At 51.8% G+C, this 17474-nt stretch overlaps 1 protein-coding gene across 2 annotated transcripts in view; it reads left to right on the top strand.

The window, feature by feature from the left end:
• The window catches only part of SMG1 (SMG1 nonsense mediated mRNA decay associated PI3K related kinase), a 1401298-nt gene that overhangs the window by 972168 nt on the left and 411656 nt on the right, over positions 1–17474 (top strand). For both annotated transcript variants that reach the window (XM_069210224.1, XM_069210223.1), the window contains one exon: positions 11296–11468. In XM_069210224.1, coding sequence (XP_069066325.1) covers positions 11296–11468 — 173 coding nt within the window. The remainder of the gene's footprint in view (positions 1–11295; positions 11469–17474) is intronic.

Raw genomic sequence — 17474 nt, 5'->3', positions numbered from 1 at the left:
TTGCCACTGGCTTGACAGGTGGCACAGCAGTTACCTAACGCCTCCACCCTTTGGGACATACCTGGTGAGTAGAAGTGGTTTACCAATGGACTGCATGTTTTGACCTGGCCACGAAGCCCCAGCAAGGGGGATATCATGGGCCAGAGTGAGGAGAAACCCTCTAAAATGTTGAGACACTACCACCCTCCTAGTGGCACCAGGTGTGGGGTCTCTGGACTCAGTGAATGGGAGTCCCTCCTCCCAATAGGTCCTGTGAGAGCCTCTGATATCTCCCTTTTCCTGATCAGCAGTTGCGGTCTCAGGCCTCCAAGAGTGGGACTTGTCCGTCCTCTGTCCCTGGCACAGATCCTCCCTAGAGAGTCCTTCTGGTTCTAAGAGCCCTGCTGTGTAAGGCCCAAGCTCCTGAGGCTCAGTTCCCGCTGGGGCTGACCGGTATTTTCCCTGAGGAGAGGGGACCTGGCCTGGGTTCTGATTGGAAGCTGTCTTACTTTATCTTTCCTCTTGGTACGTTGGGCCATTATCCCAGACTTCAACTTTACTTTTTTACCCTGGGCCTTGCTCTGTGCTCTTGTTTTTACCCATTCAGGGATACCCAGTATATCTGCCTGGGTCTTTCTTTGGACCTCTGCCCATTCTGAGGACTCCAGATCATTTCCTAGCAGACATTTTACAGGTATTGCCACCTAAGGGCCAACTTGGAAAAATAACACCTTTTTTATAAACGTTTCGAACACAAGAACTTCTTAATCAGGTAAGCACTTTTTCAAGCATAAATACTTGTCACAATAAAAAATCAACACTTCTCGGAGTCCTTCAGTGTAAACCTGTGGAGGGAAACAATGTTCATCAAACACAGGGTTAACAACAACTTATGAGGTCAGTCTCAGAGAGTTAAGGTAAGTACTGGGCACTGATCAGAACCACACTAGCCGGCCACTCCGGGCATGGGTGCTGTAAGGCATCAGGTGCCCAATGGTTTTCAATGGAAATTGGACCTCGGGACAAGCAGGTTGCAGGCTCTGGCTGAGAAGTCAATCGGTGACAGCAAGCAGGTAGGTGAAAAGAGGCACTTTCCTTCAATGTGTCTTATGCTTATAGTGTTTTACTATACGCACAAATATTCTTGCCATTTTTTTGTCTACCCATTGGCTGCATCTACACGTGGGTCAATATATAGTGCACAAAATAGCAGTACAAAAGATAACGTGCAACTAGTAACAGCAAATGCTAATTTGGTGATCATGATCCAAGGGTAGGTCGCTCCCCCTGCCGCTGCAGCTCCTCCAAGTTCCCGAGTTCCTGTGTTCCTGAGACCCACCTAACTGTAAGTACCCCCCTCCTCCCAGCCCCTCGCCCTGCCCCGCGCCACTCACCTTCTCTCCTGCTCCTGCTTCTTTTCCTCCTCTCTGTCTCTTCCTCCTCGCTCCCCCTCTGCAATCTTCTTCTGTGTTCTTCTGTTCTTCCCTTCTGTTCTTCTGTGTTCTTCCGGTCTTCTGTGTTCTTCTTCTCTGTTCTTCTCTGTGCTTCTGTGTTCTTCTTCTCGGTTCTTCTGTGTTCTTCTGTGTTCTTCTGTGTTCTTCTGTGTTCTTCTCTGTTCTTCTCTGTTCTTCTCTGTTCTTCTGTGTTCTTCTGTGTTCTTCTCTGTTCTTCTCTGTTCTTCTCTGTTCTTCTGCTCTTCCGATCTTCTGTTCTTCTGTCTTCTGCTCTTCCGGTCTTCTGTTCTTCTGTCTTCTGGTCTTCTGTCTTCTGTTCTCCTGTCTTCGGCTCTTCTACCTCCTCCGTCTTCTTCCCCCGAGCCTGCCCCCCTGCTCCTTCCTCATCCCCCTCCCTCACTCGCCTCCCCCTCTCTCACCCCTAGCTAACCCGTTCGCTATCTACCTCCCTCACTCCTCCTATCTTCCTATCTCTCTAGCTCCCTATCTCACTATCTAACTCCCCCACTCTCCACCTCCTCCTACCTACCTATCTGTCTATCTATCTATTTCCCTATCTATCGACTTCTCTATCTATTTTCTCTATCTATTTCTCTATCTCTCCCCCCCTCCCGCCACCCCCTCTACTACCTATCTCCCTATCCTCTCACTCTACCTCTCTCCCTCACCCACCTCTACAACCCCCCTCCCCTATCTTCACAACCCTACTCCTATCTCTCTCCCTAATCTCCAAACCTCCTAACACTCACCCTCCTCCACCCTAAACCCCCTCCCCCAGCTCCTCTCACTCTACCTGTCCCCCCCCCTCCCTCGCGCTTTCCCGCCGCGACCTCCTGCACGCCCCCGCCCCCCAGCTCCCATTCGCCCCCAGCTGACCCCTCCCCCCCCCTCCTACCTCTTATGGCGGCCGCTGCGCGACAGTGGTAGCGACCCTTGACCCAAGGGTAGGTCGCTCCCCCTGCCGCTGCAGCTCCTCCAAGTTCCCGAGTTCCTGTGCTCCTGAGACCCACCTAACTGTAAGTACCCCCCTCCTCCCAGCCCCTCGCCCTGCCCCGCGCCACTCACCTTCTCTCCTGCTCCTGCTTCTTTTCCTCCTCTCTGTCTCTTCCTCCTCGCTCCCCCTCTGCAATCTTCTTCTGTGTTCTTCTGTTCTTCCCTTCTGTTCTTCTGTTCTTCCCTTCTGTTCTTCTGTGTTCTTCCGGTCTTCTGTGTTCTTCTTCTCTGTTCTTCTCTGTGCTTCTGTGTTCTTCTTCTCGGTTCTTCTGTGTTCTTCTGTGTTCTTCTCTGTTCTTCTCTGTTCTTCTGTGTTCTTCTCTGTTCTTCTCTGTTCTTCTGCTCTTCCGATCTTCTGTGCTTCTGTCTTCTGTTCTTCTGTCTTCTGCTCTTCCGGTCTTCTGCTCTTCCGGTCTTCTGTTCTTCTGTCTTCTGTTCTTCTGTCTTCTGTTCTCCTGTCTTCGGCTCTTCTACCTCCTCCGTCTTCTTCCCCCGAGCCTGCCCCCCTGCTCCTTCCTCATCCCCCTCCCTCACTCGCCTCCCCCTCTCTCACTCGCCTCCCCCTCTCTCACCCCTAGCTAACCCGTTCGCTATCTACCTCCCTCACTCCTCCTATCTTCCTATCTCTCTAGCTCCCTATCTCACTATCTAACTCCCCCACTCTCCACCTCCTCCTACCTACCTATCTGTCTATCTATCTATTTCCCTATCTATCGACTTCTCTATCTATTTTCTCTATCTATTTCTCTATCTCTCCCCCCCTCCCGCCACCCCCTCTACTACCTATCTCCCTATCCTCTCACTCTACCTCTCTCCCTCACCCACCTCTACAACCCCCCCTCCCCTATCTTCACAACCCTACTCCTATCTCTCTCCCTAATCTCCAAACCTCCTAACACTCACCCTCCTCCACCCTAAACCCCCTCCCCCAGCTCCTCTCACTCTACCTGTCCCCCCCCCTCCCTCGCGCTTTCCCGCCGCGACCTCCTGCACGCCCCCGCCCCCCAGCTCCCATTCGCCCCCAGCTGACCCCTCCCCCCCCTCCTACCTCTTATGGCGGCCGCTGCGCGACAGTGGTAGCGACCCTTGACCCAAGGGTAGGTCGCTCCCCCTGCCGCTGCAGCTCCTCCAAGTTCCCGAGTTCCTGTGTTCCTGAGACCCACCTAACTGTAAGTACCCCCCTCCTCCCAGCCCCTCGCCCTGCCCCGCGCCACTCACCTTCTCTCCTGCTCCTGCTTCTTTTCCTCCTCTCTGTCTCTTCCTCCTCGCTCCCCCTCTGCAATCTTCTTCTGTGTTCTTCTGTTCTTCCCTTCTGTTCTTCTGTGTTCTTCCGGTCTTCTGTGTTCTTCTTCTCTGTTCTTCTCTGTGCTTCTGTGTTCTTCTTCTCGGTTCTTCTGTGTTCTTCTGTGTTCTTCTGTGTTCTTCTGTGTTCTTCTGTGTTCTTCTGTGTTCTTCTCTGTTCTTCTCTGTTCTTCTGTGTTCTTCTCTGTTCTTCTCTGTTCTTCTGCTCTTCCGATCTTCTGTGCTTCTGTCTTCTGTTCTTCCGGTCTTCTGCTCTTCCGGTCTTCTGTTCTTCTGTCTTCTGTTCTTCTGTCTTCTGTTCTCCTGTCTTCGGCTCTTCTACCTCCTCCGTCTTCTTCCCCCGAGCCTGCCCCCCTGCTCCTTCCTCATCCCCCTCCCTCACTCGCCTCCCCCTCTCTCACCCCTAGCTAACCCGTTCGCTATCTACCTCCCTCACTCCTCCTATCTTCCTATCTCTCTAGCTCCCTATCTCACTATCTAACTCCCCCACTCTCCACCTCCTCCTACCTACCTATCTGTCTATCTATCTATTTCCCTATCTATCGACTTCTCTATCTATTTTCTCTATCTATTTCTCTATCTCTCCCCCCCTCCCGCCACCCCCTCTACTACCTATCTCCCTATCCTCTCACTCTACCTCTCTCCCTCACCCACCTCTACAACCCCCCCTCCCCTATCTTCACAACCCTACTCCTATCTCTCTCCCTAATCTCCAAACCTCCTAACACTCACCCTCCTCCACCCTAAACCCCCTCCCCCAGCTCCTCTCACTCTACCTGTCCCCCCCCTCCCTCGCGCTTTCCCGCCGCGACCTCCTGCACGCCCCCGCCCCCCAGCTCCCATTCGCCCCCAGCTGACCCCTCCCCCCCCCTCCTACCTCTTATGGCGGCCGCTGCGCGACAGTGGTAGCGACCCTTGACCCAAGGGTAGGTCGCTCCCCCTGCCGCTGCAGCTCCTCCAAGTTCCCGAGTTCCTGTGCTCCTGAGACCCACCTAACTGTAAGTACCCCCCTCCTCCCAGCCCCTCGCCCTGCCCCGCGCCACTCACCTTCTCTCCTGCTCCTGCTTCTTTTCCTCCTCTCTGTCTCTTCCTCCTCGCTCCCCCTCTGCAATCTTCTTCTGTGTTCTTCTGTTCTTCCCTTCTGTTCTTCTGTGTTCTTCCGGTCTTCTGTGTTCTTCTTCTCTGTTCTTCTCTGTGCTTCTGTGTTCTTCTTCTCGGTTCTTCTGTGTTCTTCTGTGTTCTTCTGTGTTCTTCTGTGTTCTTCTCTGTTCTTCTCTGTTCTTCTCTGTTCTTCTCTGTTCTTCTCTGTTCTTCTGCTCTTCCGATCTTCTGTGCCTCTGTCTTCTGTTCTTCTGTCTTCTGCTCTTCCGGTCTTCTGTTCTTCTGTCTTCTGTTCTTCTGTCTTCTGTTCTCCTGTCTTCGACTCTTCTACCTCCTCCGTCTTCTTCCCCCGAGCCTGCCCCCCTGCTCCTTCCTCATCCCCCTCCCTCACTCGCCTCCCCCTCTCTCACCCCTAGCTAACCCGTTCGCTATCTACCTCCCTCACTCCTCCTATCTTCCTATCTCTCTAGCTCCCTATCTCACTATCTAACTCCCCCACTCTCCACCTCCTCCTACCTACCTATCTGTCTATCTATCTATTTCCCTATCTATCGACTTCTCTATCTATTTTCTCTATCTATTTCTCTATCTCTCCCCCCCTCCCGCCACCCCCTCTACTACCTATCTCCCTATCCTCTCACTCTACCTCTCTCCCTCACCCACCTCTACAACCCCCCCTCCCCTATCTTCACAACCCTACTCCTATCTCTCTCCCTAATCTCCAAACCTCCTAACACTCACCCTCCTCCACCCTAAACCCCCTCCCCCAGCTCCTCTCACTCTACCTGTCCCCCCCCCTCCCTCGCGCTTTCCCGCCGCGACCTCCTGCACGCCCCCGCCCCCCAGCTCCCATTCGCCCCCAGCTGACCCCTCCCCCCCCCTCCTACCTCTTATGGCGGCCGCTGCGCGACAGTGGTAGCGACCCTTGACCCAAGGGTAGGTCGCTCCCCCTGCCGCTGCAGCTCCTCCAAGTTCCCGAGTTCCTGTGCTCCTGAGACCCACCTAACTGTAAGTACCCCCCTCCTCCCAGCCCCTCGCCCTGCCCCGCGCCACTCACCTTCTCTCCTGCTCCTGCTTCTTTTCCTCCTCTCTGTCTCTTCCTCCTCGCTCCCCCTCTGCAATCTTCTTCTGTGTTCTTCTGTTCTTCCCTTCTGTTCTTCTGTTCTTCCCTTCTGTTCTTCTGTGTTCTTCCGGTCTTCTGTGTTCTTCTTCTCTGTTCTTCTCTGTGCTTCTGTGTTCTTCTTCTCGGTTCTTCTGTGTTCTTCTGTGTTCTTCTCTGTTCTTCTCTGTTCTTCTGTGTTCTTCTGTGTTCTTCTGTGTTCTTCTGTGTTCTTCTCTGTTCTTCTCTGTTCTTCTGCTCTTCCGATCTTCTGTGCTTCTGTCTTCTGTTCTTCTGTCTTCTGCTCTTCCGGTCTTCTGTTCTTCTGTCTTCTGTTCTTCTGTCTTCTGTTCTCCTGTCTTCGGCTCTTCTACCTCCTCCGTCTTCTTCCCCCGAGCCTGCCCCCCTGCTCCTTCCTCATCCCCCTCCCTCACTCGCCTCCCCCTCTCTCACCCCTAGCTAACCCGTTCGCTATCTACCTCCCTCACTCCTCCTATCTTCCTATCTCTCTAGCTCCCTATCTCACTATCTAACTCCCCCACTCTCCACCTCCTCCTACCTACCTATCTGTCTATCTATCTATTTCCCTATCTATCGACTTCTCTATCTATTTTCTCTATCTATTTCTCTATCTCTCCCCCCCTCCCGCCACCCCCCTCTACTACCTATCTCCCTATCCTCTCACTCTACCTCTCTCCCTCACCCACCTCTACAACCCCCCCTCCCCTATCTTCACAACCCTACTCCTATCTCTCTCCCTAATCTCCAAACCTCCTAACACTCACCCTCCTCCACCCTAAACCCCCTCCCCCAGCTCCTCTCACTCTACCTGTCCCCCCCCTCCCTCGCGCTTTCCCGCCGCGACCTCCTGCACGCCCCCAGCTCCCATTCGCCCCCAGCTGACCCCTCCCCCCCCCTCCTACCTCTTATGGCGGCCGCTGCGCGACCGCGCAGCGGGCGCGCCAGAGGCGCGCCAGAGGCAAGCCCGTCTGCGCCCGTCCGCGCCTGGCCCGCGCCCAGCGCCACGACCCCTGGTCCCCAGCTCCCCCAAGCCCCGCTGATCCGCTACGACCCCACCACCCTCCACGCCCTCAACCCAGGGCGCTCCAAAACCTGCTTCCTAGCTCACCCCAAACGCACCCATGGACCCTTCGCCTGCAACTCCTGCAAACGCATCTTCCACCACGCAACTACCACGACCACAAGCCCACGCGCCATCAACCACCTCAAGTGCATCCTGGTCAACGCTCGTTCCGTCCACAAGCACGCCGTTGAACTTTGGGACCTCCTGGACTCCACAGCCCCGGACGTCGCCTTCATCACGGAGACATGGATGAACGCCTCCTCTGCTCCAGACATCGCTACCCGCCATCCCCGAAGGCTACAAGATCTCCAGAAAAGACCGCACCAACCAAGTAGGAGGAGGTGTCGCCATCATCTTCAAAGACTCCATCAGCGTCACCACCTCCACCGAAGACCCCCCCCTCGCCGCTGAACACCTGCATTTTCAGATTCGCACCGACCCAAGGACCACCCTCAGAGGATCCCTCGTCTACCGTCCTCCCGGACCTCGCGCCTCTTTCAGCGACGCCATCGCCGACTTCATCTCCCCGCACGCCCTCGCCTCACCGGACTACATCCTCCTAGGCGACCTCAACTTCCATCTGGAACAAAACAACGACCCCAACACCACCACCCTGCTCGACAACCTCGCCAACCTCGGCCTCAAACAACTGGTGAACACCGCCACCCACATCGCCGGACACACGCTCGACCCTATCTTCTCCGCCAGCAAACACGTCTTCTTCAGCCACACCTCTGCCCTACACTGGACCGACCACAGCTGCGTCCACTTCACATTCCGACGCGAGACCTCCCACCTCCGCACTCAACCCATCCCTCGTCGACAGTGGAACAAGATCCCTGAAGAGCAACTCTTCTCCGCTCTCGCCGCCAACCAACCCACCCTCACCACCGACCCCAACGACGCAGCTCTCAACCTCACAAACTGGATCTCCAACTGCGCTGACAACCTTGCTCCCCTCAAACGCACGCATCGACAGACCAACACCAAAAAACCTCTCTGGTTCTCTGACACCCTCAAAGAATCAAAGAAAACTTGTCGTGCCCTTGAGAAGGCCTGGCGCAAGGACCACACCGCTGACAACATGACCGCCCTCAAGATCGCTACACGCGAACACCACCACCTGATCCGCACTGCCAAAAGGAACTTTTTCACCGACAGACTAGACAAAAACAGCCACAACAGCAGAGAACTCTTCAGCATCGTCAAAGAGTTCTCCAACCCCAGCGCCAACGCCGTCACGCCCTCACAGGATTTGTGCGAATCCCTCGCCACTTTCTTCCATCGCAAGATCAGCGACCTCCACGACAGCTTCGGACACCAGACCCAACCATACACCACTGAACCCGCTTCCCCGGACATCACCCTCAACAACTGGACCCACATCAACACGGAAGAAACCAAATCCATCATGAACTCTATCCACTCCGGCGCCCCTTCGGACCCCTGCCCGCACTTCATCTTTAACAAAGCCGACGACATCATCGCCCCGCACCTCCAGACCGTCATCAACTCTTCTTTTTCTTCTGCTACCTTCCCCGAATGCTGGAAGCACGCTGAAGTCAACGCCCTACTAAAGAAACCTACGGCTGACCCAAGCGACCTGAAAAACTTCCGCCCCATCTCTCTTCTACCTTTCCCAGCCAAGGTAATAGAAAAGACCGTCAACAAACAGCTGACCACCTTCCTGGAAGACAACAACCTGCTCGACCCTTCACAAACCGGATTCCGAACCAACCACAGCACGGAAACCGCCCTCATCTCAGTCACAGACGACATCAGAACCCTGATGGACAACGGTGAAACAGTCGCCCTCATTCTCCTCGACCTCTCGGCTGCCTTTGACACCGTCTGTCACCGCACCCTAATCACCCGCCTACGCTCCACCGGGATCCAAGGCCAGGCCCTGGACTGGATCGCCTCCTTCCTCGCTAACCGCTCCCAAAGAGTTTACCTCCCTCCGTTTCGCTCAGAACCCACCAAGATCATCTGCGGTGTACCTCAAGGCTCATCGCTCAGCCCGACACTCTTCAATGTCTACATGAGCCCCCTCGCCGACATCGTACGCAAGCACGACATCATCATCACCTCCTACGCCGACGACACCCAACTTGTACTCTCCCTCACCAAGGACCCCGCCAGCGCCAAGACCAACCTACAAGAGGGTATGAAGGACGTCGCAGATTGGATGAGGCTCAGCCGCCTAAAGCTGAACTCTGAAAAAACGGAAGTCCTCATCCTCGGCAACACCCCGTCCGCCTGGGACGACTCCTGGTGGCCCACGGCCCTCGGCACCGCACCGACCCCCGCAGACCACGCCCGCAACCTCGGCTTCATCTTGGACCCTCTTCTCACCATGACCAAGCAAGTCAACGCCGTGTCCTCCGCCTGCTTCCTCACTCTCCGCATGCTCCGCAAGATCTTCCGCTGGATCCCCGCCGACACCAGAAAAACCGTGACCCACGCCCTTGTCACGAGTCGCCTGGACTACGGCAACACCCTCTACGCCGGGACCACCGCCAAACTCCAAAACCGCCTGCAACGCATCCAAAACGCCTCGGCCCGCCTCATCCTCGACGTACCCCGCAACAGCCACATCTCCGCACACCTGAGACACCTGCATTGGCTCCCAGTCAGCAAAAGGATCACCTTCCGTCTTCTCACCCACGCACACAAAGCCCTCCACAACAAGGGACCGGAATACCTCAACAGACGCCTCAGCTTCTACGTCCCCACCCGCCCCCTCCGCTCCGCTGGCCTCGCACTTGCTGCCGTCCCTCGCACCCGCCGCTCCACGGCGGGTGGGAGATCTTTCTCCTTCCTGGCGGCCAAGACCTGGAACTCCCTCCCCACCAGCCTCAGGACCACCCAGGACCACTCCGCTTTCCGGAGACTCCTAAAGACTTGGCTGTTCGAGCAGCGATAACCCCCCCTTTCCCCCCTAGCGCCTTGAGACCCGCACGGGTGAGTAGCGCGCTTTATAAATGTTAATGATTTGATTTGATTTGATGATGTGAGGGGACGCAGGACAAGCACTCTATTTCACAATAAAACTTTTGGAGAGAAAGCATTACAAAATGCAGAACTGAGAACTGCTCCACATTCTGCGTACTTGAGTTTCAGTAGTACCTATACTGCTTGACATCTACCACAGAGATATAGGTTACTCAACCTTGTGTGCCAGCTTCAGATCCTTCAATATGAGGTATTTCTAAACGATCCCATAAGAAAACACCTATTGTGAACGCATAGTTCATGGTAGTCCATACTCACAAAATAATAACTGCCTCTAACAGACATTGCACAGCTACTTCTGGATGCCAGGACTTTATCTGAAAATCAGTCACTAGGTGCTAGGGCACAATGTAGTTCACTATATACTTTTTTACATGTCTTTATTAGCTTCTACTCTCTTAAGAAAAGTCAAATGTTCAGTTTGGCTGAGATTTCCTTGAAAATGTTTTGTTGAACCACTTATCCTAACCCATCCTTTTACTAGGTACTGGTTTCAAAAGTATTCATAAATAAATAGTGTATTAGCCATAGTATGATGAAGCACTAAAATGTACATAAAGGCAGGACTAAATGATGTGCTATTAATATGTGGTTCACTTGTGTGATGACGAAGACTGCGTTATGAAGCCTATAATGACTATTTTATTCGCTTTTTCGCAAAAAAAGAAGGCCCTGCTTTTTAATTCTTAACACACCGGAGAAAAATGCTTTCTGGTGTACTGGAGGATGTATGTTCTTGAGGCAAACTGGTGTTGACACAGATTTATGTAACTTGTAACTATACCTAGGGCCTCATTATGAGTGACCTGTTTAAATTCCTATTATTTGCTCACTATGGATAGTTACTTCATACGGAGTCCTGGTAATTCCAGGGTTGGGAAAATAACAATAGCATATTTGTTGTGTAATAACATGCAGGAATCAGTGTTTTGTCACCACCTCGTGCATGGTTTTTCCTTGTGTTTCACTCCACAGCTGAAATCTATGTCCCAGTGGGACTTGTAAATCCAGTCACTGGGCAGATTGGAATTTACTGGCCATTCGTAATGAGGGGCCCTAGTCTTATGTAGTTTCTTGCTTGTTTCATTGTCTTGGTTGTAGCTACACAAATAATGGGCTCTAGTTTCATGACTATGGGAAGTAGGGAAACAACACACATTCACTTAATCAAATTCCTTGATTAATACTCATTAATGCCAGTTAGTGAGAATTGCAGGTATGACTGTTTATTACCATGATAAACTTAACATTACATATTACCATTTTAGGTTTTCTGAACACACACAACTCCAGACTCAGCAAAGAGCAGTTCAAGAAGCAATTCAAGTAAAGCTGAATGAATTTGAACAGTGGATCACACAATATCATGCTGCGTTTAACAATTTAGAGGCAACTCAACTTGCAAGTTTACTTCAAGAAATAAGCAATCAAATGGATTTAGGTAAAGGAATATTGTTTTATATTATATGGTGAAATTCTGTTTCTTTGCTAAATCTCAACACTTTTTTGCATGTGCTATATGAGTTAATCTTGTGATTTCTACACTGGAACAAACTTACATGTCTCACTCAAGCTGTTTTGTTAGTTATTTTCTAATTGCCATTCTTCAGTTTTTTCTGCCATTAGTAGACCTCAGAACCCATTAAGCTCTCCAGTGCACCTTGAATCATTCTGTCAAAATGTGTATTGTCCCAATCATGGATGACATGGCACGTTCGTCACCCTTAGCTGCTTGTTATTGCCCATGTTTGGGAGAACGGATTCAGCCACATTGCACTTGAGTTCTCTGTTTTGAAGTTTTAAAGCGTTGACTAAGAAATTAGTGGCAGACCATCAAAGTAGAAATCATTCTTTCACTAGGCTTTGGAGATGGTGTTGAAATAAAAATCTTCCCCAAAACAGAACACAAGATCAATATTTGTGTGATAGTGTTTCAGAGAGCTGTAGGATTAGTTATTTAAGTGAGCTCAGATGGAAATTTTAAGACATGGTTGCCTGAGAATGCCCCTTGTAGCCAATTTGTTTTGTAATGAGAATGCCAGGTGAGTGAGGGAAAAGATGTCCTTTCAATACTGCCCCAATGTCACTACAAGTTCCCCATGACTGCCGACCATCAAGTCTGCATTTTCTTCCTCTCCCCCGAGCATGGCACGACCACGTGCCAGGCCTACCACACCTTCTAGTTGAAGAAGACTTCTCAATACCGATGTGAACCGAGGTGGGTCCATCGAAGGATACAGCATCAAGACTGATATCACAACCCAACATCTTCAGAGAATGTTGTCTTAATCAGAGGGGGATCAGCAACAAGATCCCTAGGCTCAGTATTTGAACTCCTTTCACTTCAGAGGGCCACAGGGCTGTGAGGTGCTGCGTGGCCCCAGCTTGTGGTTGAGGCCTTTACTCCTGATGTACCGTTATCCAACCTCTTATGGATCCTTAGCAACTGTTCCAAGTACCCCTTCTGCACTTGACTCAGTGGAAGTTGTGATTGAGCCGTCATGGCTCCCTCAGGGAAATGTAGATACAAGTCAGAGAATAGGACTCGTAACTCAAAGTGCAAAACTACAAACAATAAATCAGCCAATGTCCAGCCAAATGCTTGCTTTTATAAGAACAAGTAGTATTTGATTTCCAACTGTACATGTGCAAAGAAATGCAACATTAAAATGCAACAACACAATTCTCTTTGAGGTCAGGGCTCTAGTAGCTGTCAGACAAATCCTTGTCCCACCCTCCTTTTTGTAACATGTTTGGAATTATTTCCAATTCATTGATGGGCGCATCCAGGAATGTACACTACGAGCCTGTACTCAAATGTTTCCTGTGACTCTTCAGGATTTTAGTCAAAAGTATCTAAGGTGGCACAGCACCTTAAGAAGCGAAAACCCTCGCCCCCCACAGGCCCTGGTTCAAGCCTTCCCCACTCCTGCTGCACAGAAGTCCTTCTGCTTTACAGCGAGTACCCTCAGGGCGGGCACTCATGAGATCACATTCTGCTCAGAGAAGTCTGGCTGCTTGTGGTGCACACAGCAGAGTCAGGCGGCACAGCTCCAGTCTCACTCCCTGGAGTGGCCCAGCCAGCTCTTCCCGGCGATAGGAGCAGCTTCTCTTTTCCAGAAACATGGTAAGTCATGTTCTCCCTAGAAGGGGAATGGAATCCTACAGCTGTGGACTGGGGGTGGGGAGAGGGGGGTAAATCGAGAGGGTGGTGACCGCTCCACCCCCTGCACCTCCCCCCCCCCCACACACACACCCCCACACACACAAACACACACACAACACCACCCCCACCACCCTGCCCACCCCCAGGTTTCCTCCTGGTCCTCTGGGTCAATCAGGGTAGATCTCTATGGCTAGGCCCACTGACCGTAGCCTCACTCCAGTCCTGAGCGATGGCCTAAAGTCGTTGATTTGGTCCTGGCATCCCCTCCTGGCACACTGGGTTGCTGTGGTACCTTCCGGTCACAGTGTAGACTTATCAGGTGCAATTTCCCACAGCATGGTGGCACTTCCTTGTGTATGGGGTTACCGCTCACGCACTCCTGAGTCCTGGTTCGCTAGTTGCACCACTACTTCCATGGTGGCCCCTTCTGGCATACGGCATCACTACAATGAAGCGGTGTGTGCTCAGTGCCCTATACAAAGCACTTAATACTTGGCTCAGTCTATGGTGCACCTTTCTTGGCATACGGGGGTCGCCGAAAACAGCCCTGCATGTGGGCTATGGCCAGATTGTTGCACGGGCGAATTTTCACAACTGGCACAGGGAGTCCTCACATGAGGACTCACCACTGAACCGTACTCCCTCCAACACTTTTCTCTTCCTCAGAGGGCACACTGGTGTTGGAAGGCGCTGGCAGGTGGTGATGGTTTTCCTGGGTGATGCCCCCTCTGCCAGCTGCGAGACTAATAGGCTTTGACCCCAAGTCCTGGTCACAGACGGAAGTCTTTCAGAGCTTCCCCTTGTCTCACAACCTGCTGCTTGGCAGCTAACCTGTTTTTGAGGACTTAACCTCCGCTTCTTATAGTCCCTTTCCAGATGGCAAATGTATTTTGGGGTCTGAGTCTTTGAAGTTTTATGTTGGGGTTTTGCTTCTTTTGAACTGGAAACGTCTTTCTTTTTTCCTCATGAAATATTTCTGTCACAGTAGACAAGACTCTGAAGCTGACTGTCCCACAACACCACTCATGGGAGTGACCAGAGCTCACACCTCATTGTCAGCCACAATGATATGTGCGTCAAAAGGTTACGCCCAAACTCCCAGCCCTACTCTTTGATTCTCTTATCTGCCCCATTTCTCTTCTTGGGATGTGTCTAGGGACCTTCGTTGTGACCTATCGGAGTCAAAGAGCAGTCTTCTGAAGTGCAAAGGGACTCCAGTGTGCGTCCCAGCCAGCTCACAGGAGTGCTGCAATACACAAATCTTTGTAGGGGATTTCTGTCCTTCTCATGTCATCACCAAACAGGCCTGGACTTCCCAAAATGGAACAAAGGGTCCTCCATATAATATACCATTAATGTAACATTGCAGGCAAACTTACTTAGTGTACATTCACACTAATGGTACAATGTACCATTACATGTACGCATGCATTCAGCACACACACGCAGTCTGCATGCACTGTTCAGCTCTAAAGCTTCTCTATCTTTACCCAGGGTGTGTTATTTACAAGCACACACTGCCAGCACACACATTCACCATGTGTGTGCTGCACAACACTTCACCCTTCATATATTGTACTCCACGCAAGTACACATACCTGGCACAGGCTCTCATTGTGCATGAACTGTGCAGCACTATTTTTTCATGTCATGTATTATTCACAGGCATACATCCCCTCATTTGCCCCCTGAACATACAATACATTTGCCCCCTGAACATACAATACTTTGAAGTGTTTCTCAGTATAGGTTTTTGGGTAGATTTGTATTGGAAAGTATTGCCTTTAAACACCTTTCTAATTAAATAAAGCAGAGTCTTGTTGACTGGCAATAGGAGTGTTGTGACTTTACAAAAGTAGGAAAAGAGTTAATACCTCTCAGTAATTTGTGTGTACAGTCCCATAGCTGCAATCATTCTTGTGGGGGAGGTTTGTGCCTGGGAATTATTAACAGTACTTTGATTTTTTGGGGAAGGAGACTTTCCATGAAAAATGGCATTACTTTAGTGTTAATGTTTGGTACATTTGTTGTGTTTGTGGCTGTGGATTGAGGCCAACCATTGCTAATCTAAAATCTTACACTTAAGTCTTATGGTGTTTGTTTGGTGCTCCGATCTACCTTTTGACCGAGATGGTAATTCCTCACATGTGTACTGGCCTGTGTCAGTGTTTGTTAGTGGAAGAGTTAAACTTACTGGTGGGTCAACCTCATTTACAAAGATTGTTCTCTAAATATAATAAAGTGTCGATAAATGTCACACATAATATCTGATAGAGACTTCTAGTTGCAGATTCCTTACCTTAGAATTTTCCCCCAGGCATCAGACTGGATCCGAAGATTTTTTTCTCTGAGCAATACCCTTGCGCGTCGGTAGGTGGCGTCAGTTGACTCAGCGGGCGCCATTGACGTCATCGTTGCCTTGATGACGTTGGGAGTAGTACATAGAGGCCGCCTCAGCATAGTCACGTATTTCTTTTCTTTCCGCAACACACCCTGATCCGAGAAAGCTACCCTGGTCTCTCTTTGACCAAGTTCGACTGTTTTGTTGAGTTTTTTGGTGCGTCAAGATGTCCCCGAAGAACGGTCTCAGGCCGTGCGAAGACTGTCACTGCATGATGTTGGTGACAGATCCACATTGGGTCTGTTTGTGGTGCTTGGAGCACGACCCAAAGTCGTGATCAGAGTGCCAGGCCATACACCCGAAGGCCTTGAGGGAGCGGTCCCTTAAGCTCATGGCGGCCCAGCGCTCGACTCCACGTAGGTCCCGGTCTTGCTTGAGGGAAAGACCCGGAGACCGCTTGCGGAGCCACCACCAGTGTTCTTCCTCCAAGTCTTCAGGGACAGGTAAGAAGTCATCGTCGGAGTGGTCCTGTCACCCTTCGACTTCACCCTGTTGCTCGGCTGATGCGACAAGGGAGGAGCGTAGATACTCGAGACCTCGGTCTTCGGAGCCTGCTGCTGGGTCTGCGATTCCCTGAATTTCTGGGAGCCAGAGCAACCCCTGCCCAATTGAAGGAGTTTTATGAGGCCATGTGCCACATTTTTTGGGCAGGCCAATCCCGATACGCCGCCTTTGGGCCCAAGGGGTTCGGTCGGGGGACCTTCGGGTTCCGCACCGGCGGCTCCGGCCACTGAGGACCCCTCCGGATCTGCTCACAGATCCGCGCGCGATGCCAGTCATAGCACTGAGATCTTCCCTGGCACTGGTTTGATTGTTGATGCTCCCGACGTCGGTGGTGCCCACCATCCACGTCGACCCGATCCTCATCCCCAACGACTCGGAGTTGGACCGCATCGGCTGACGCCATCTCTGGCTTCGATGGGGCCTACTCACCACAGGTCGGATTTGAACCCTTTTCCTTATGAGTACGAATATGGGGAAGGATTGGAGGAGTTCCTAGACCCTTGTGAATACCAGGATGACCCATCTTTGGACTGGGCACAGGAATTGGGAAGGCCAGTGGACTGGACACTTCTCCAGAAGCTGGCATGCTGTCTCCTCATACTGTTGCTGCGGTGGAGGGAGCGACTTATTCTATGGTGGTCAGTAGGGCAGCTGAGGTCCTTGGCCTTGAGCTGCCTACTGTACAGATCAGGTCCAATCCTTCTGACTGAGGTGCTTCAGCCAGGGGCTTCCACATCTGAGCCCCTTTTGCCATTCACTGAAGCCCTCACCAGTGTCCTCCTGGGTACTTAGTCCAAACCCTACACAGGGGCTCCTGTGAACAGGACTATTCCACGCCGCCATCGGCTCTCCCCGACCGACCCTAAATTCCTGAACCAACACCCCACGCCTGAGAGTCTGGTCATCCAAGCTTGCTCTTCCTCAGGCGCATTCCCTTCCGCACCCCCAGATAGGGAATCAAAAAGTCTGGAACAATTTGAGATGTTTTCCTCCTCCAGTCTCACGCTGCGGTCTGTGAACACCGCATGCCTTTTGTGCCACTATACCCACTCTGTGTGAGATACGGTTGCGCCCGTTCTGTCACAGATACCGGAGGAGGCCCATGCTATCGTCTCCCAAGCGGTCACCAATGGGAGAGATGCGGATAAGTTCACAATCCGATGTGGGCTGGAAACAACCGACTCTCTGGGCAGATAGATTGCTATAACGGTGGCATTGAGACGCCTCACCGGGTTGCATACTTCTGTTTTTTTGGGGAATGTCCAACAGTCTCTTATGGACATGCCCTTTGATGGCTCCCGTCTCTTTGGAGACAAAGCTGACTCGGACTTGAAGAGATTCAAGGACTCCCGGGCTATGGCTCGGTCCCTTGGCCT

This window comes from Pleurodeles waltl, chromosome 10 (genome assembly GCF_031143425.1).
Source record: "Pleurodeles waltl isolate 20211129_DDA chromosome 10, aPleWal1.hap1.20221129, whole genome shotgun sequence".
NCBI lineage: Eukaryota > Metazoa > Chordata > Amphibia > Caudata > Salamandridae > Pleurodeles > Pleurodeles waltl.
This window is presented reverse-complemented; position numbering and strand designations above follow the sequence as displayed.